The 2,500-nt window shown below is 45.4% G+C and overlaps 1 protein-coding gene across 1 annotated transcript in view; it reads left to right on the top strand.

The window, feature by feature from the left end:
• LOC143284337 (prolyl 4-hydroxylase subunit alpha-2-like) overlaps positions 1 to 2,500 on the top strand; it is a 43,676-nt gene that overhangs the window by 32,486 nt on the left and 8,690 nt on the right. The window contains exon 8 of the mRNA XM_076591048.1: positions 2,013 to 2,127. Within this exon, the coding sequence (XP_076447163.1) occupies positions 2,013 to 2,127 (115 nt within the window). The remainder of the gene's footprint in view (positions 1 to 2,012; positions 2,128 to 2,500) is intronic.

Here is a 2,500-nt window from a genome sequence, read left to right as displayed (position 1 = left end):
GCATCCATTCATCCATCCGTTTGCTCAACCACTTAACCCATGCATTCACTCAGCTATCTGCCCACCCACCCAACCGCTCGTCTGCATGTTCATCTGTTCGACCCAACCCACCCCCTCTCCACCCCAAACCATCGATCTTTTCATTCATTCATTCGGAATCCACCCACCCGTGGATCTTCTTCTTCTTCTGCGTTCGTGGGCTTCAACTCCCACGTTCACTCGTATATACGCGAGTGGGATTTTACGTGTATGACCGATCCCGCCATGTAGGCAGCCATACTCCGCTTTCGGGGGTGTGCATGCTGGGTATGTTTTTGTTTCCATAACCCACCGAACGCTGACATGGATTACAGGATCTTTAACGTGCGTATTTGATCTTATGCTTGCGTATACACACGAAGGGGATTCAGGCACTGGCAGGTCTGCACATTTGTTGACCTGGGAGATGGTAAAAATCTCCACCCTTTACCCACCAGGCGCCGTCACCGTGATTCGAACCCGGGACCCTCAGGTCGAAAGGTCCAACGCTTTAACCATTCGGCTATGGCGCCCGTCCACCCGTGGATCGACTTCCATCCATCCATTTATCAACTCATTCTCAGTGAAGACAGCTGTGATGTCGTTAGCAAAAGTTAACTGTGGACCGCTTCATAAAAACAGATGTGCTTTCAAGATTTTGTTTTTAACTCTCTCCATACGAACGGCGAAAGAGACGACGTTGACAGCGTTTCACCCCAATTACCACCATCAAAATATTGCAAGTGGAAAGCTGTTATACTGAAGAGGTGAATGTTGGCAAAGAATACCACAATTCTGACGACGGAAGCTAAAGGTTGGGTCATTCAGACACCCACTGGACATCCGAGGGATCTGTGTAGAGGAGAAGAGAGAGGACTGGCCGTACTGAGTGAGTTAATCGAGTATGATTAGTCAGTCGTGTCCGACTATGACCACCACAACAGCATAGGAGGCATCTGCTGTCCTGACTATCTGGGCTAGAACTTGATTTAAGTGGAGGGTGTCTTGTCCAAGTAACATCCCCACTCTCTCGACCAAGAGGGTTTTAGGACAGTCGGCGTTTAGATGGTTCCCAAAAGCCAACTAGCCCCCAAGGCTGCAGCACTAAGAGCCAGTGCAATTCTTGTCTCCTAATTTCAGAGTCATAGTCCCTAACAAAAGACTAAGCTGTAAATGACTCCCCATTGCTGTGGAGAAACCATTGATCATACAGCCCTCACTCTGTGATATTCATTTACATTATAATTATTATTCCATGGTCTACAATAAACTGGTGGTGTGTGTCCATCGAGATCGATGATGACCATCGTTGTCATCAACCTGGGGGATGGGGGGAGGGTGGTGGTGGTGGTGGGGGATGCTCATGAATCTATCTGTGAGTGCGCAGATAGCTGAATAGTCCAATCTGCGCACGAAATGTTCGCTGACAGTTGGGGCAGACAAAGACAAGCATATCATTGTCAGGGAACTTGTTTGCCCGTGACTTTCTGGCCTGCCTCTTCTGAACAGCTGCAGCAGTCCTGTTGGCCTCGCACAACTTGGCACCTTTGTGCACAGCAGCGCGCCATTTGTCACGGTCCGCTGCAGATTCCTCCCAGGAGTCAGGGTTGATATCAAACGCTTTCAGAGAGACTTTCAGATTATCTCTGAAGCGCTTCTTCTGACCTCTCGTTGAATACACACAAACAGCTGTGCCAGACACATGTACACCATAAATAAAAATCGATGTCTCAGCGAAAATACTACAATTATTTAGTGGTTTATAAACGTTAGCCAAGGACTTTCCTGTTATGAGATGAAGGAAAATGACTTGTTATTAGAGTGAAGCTCTTTACATTGACTCCATACACCGCTGTCGGCATCATTTCACTATGCCCCTTAAGAGGAAGAAAACTGCACAAGTCCTCAAACTGGTCCTTAAACTTTCATTTATTTATTTATTTATTTATTTATTTATTTTATTTTATTATTTTTTTGTGAACCGTGTATTGCAGTGCCTGGCTGTTTGACGTCAGTCCAATCATCTCCCGTCTCTCGCGACGCGTGCATCACGTGACCGGTCTGAGCACGCGCCTTCTGCAACGTGACACTCACGCAGAGCCATACCAGGTGCGTTCACCTGCAGGGCAAAGAGGCGAAATAATCATTATGATTTTTTCGACGTATGTTGTGTTTGTATTTCTTTTGGTTTTTGTTGTTGTTGTTGTTGTTGTTGTTGTTGTTGTTTTAAGGTTGAATAATTATCATTACATTGTTTATCATATACAGTATCAATCATGCAATTGTGTCATGCATATTGATTATCAAAACAATCGATTTATGCTTTTATTTCGGCTGTTGTTGTTTGTTGACGTTAGGACTATCATGGTGATGAGACGATTATGACACGTACGTAGTTGTGGTTTGCAAGGTTTTAGTGGTGATGGTGATAGTAGTAGTAATAGAGTTTTCGTTTATTCGTGCTAGTAAGCGTGTCTCTTAC

Source organism: Babylonia areolata, chromosome 7 (assembly GCF_041734735.1).
Source record: "Babylonia areolata isolate BAREFJ2019XMU chromosome 7, ASM4173473v1, whole genome shotgun sequence".
In the NCBI taxonomy this organism is placed as follows: Eukaryota; Metazoa; Mollusca; class Gastropoda; order Neogastropoda; family Buccinidae; genus Babylonia; species Babylonia areolata.
This window is presented reverse-complemented; position numbering and strand designations above follow the sequence as displayed.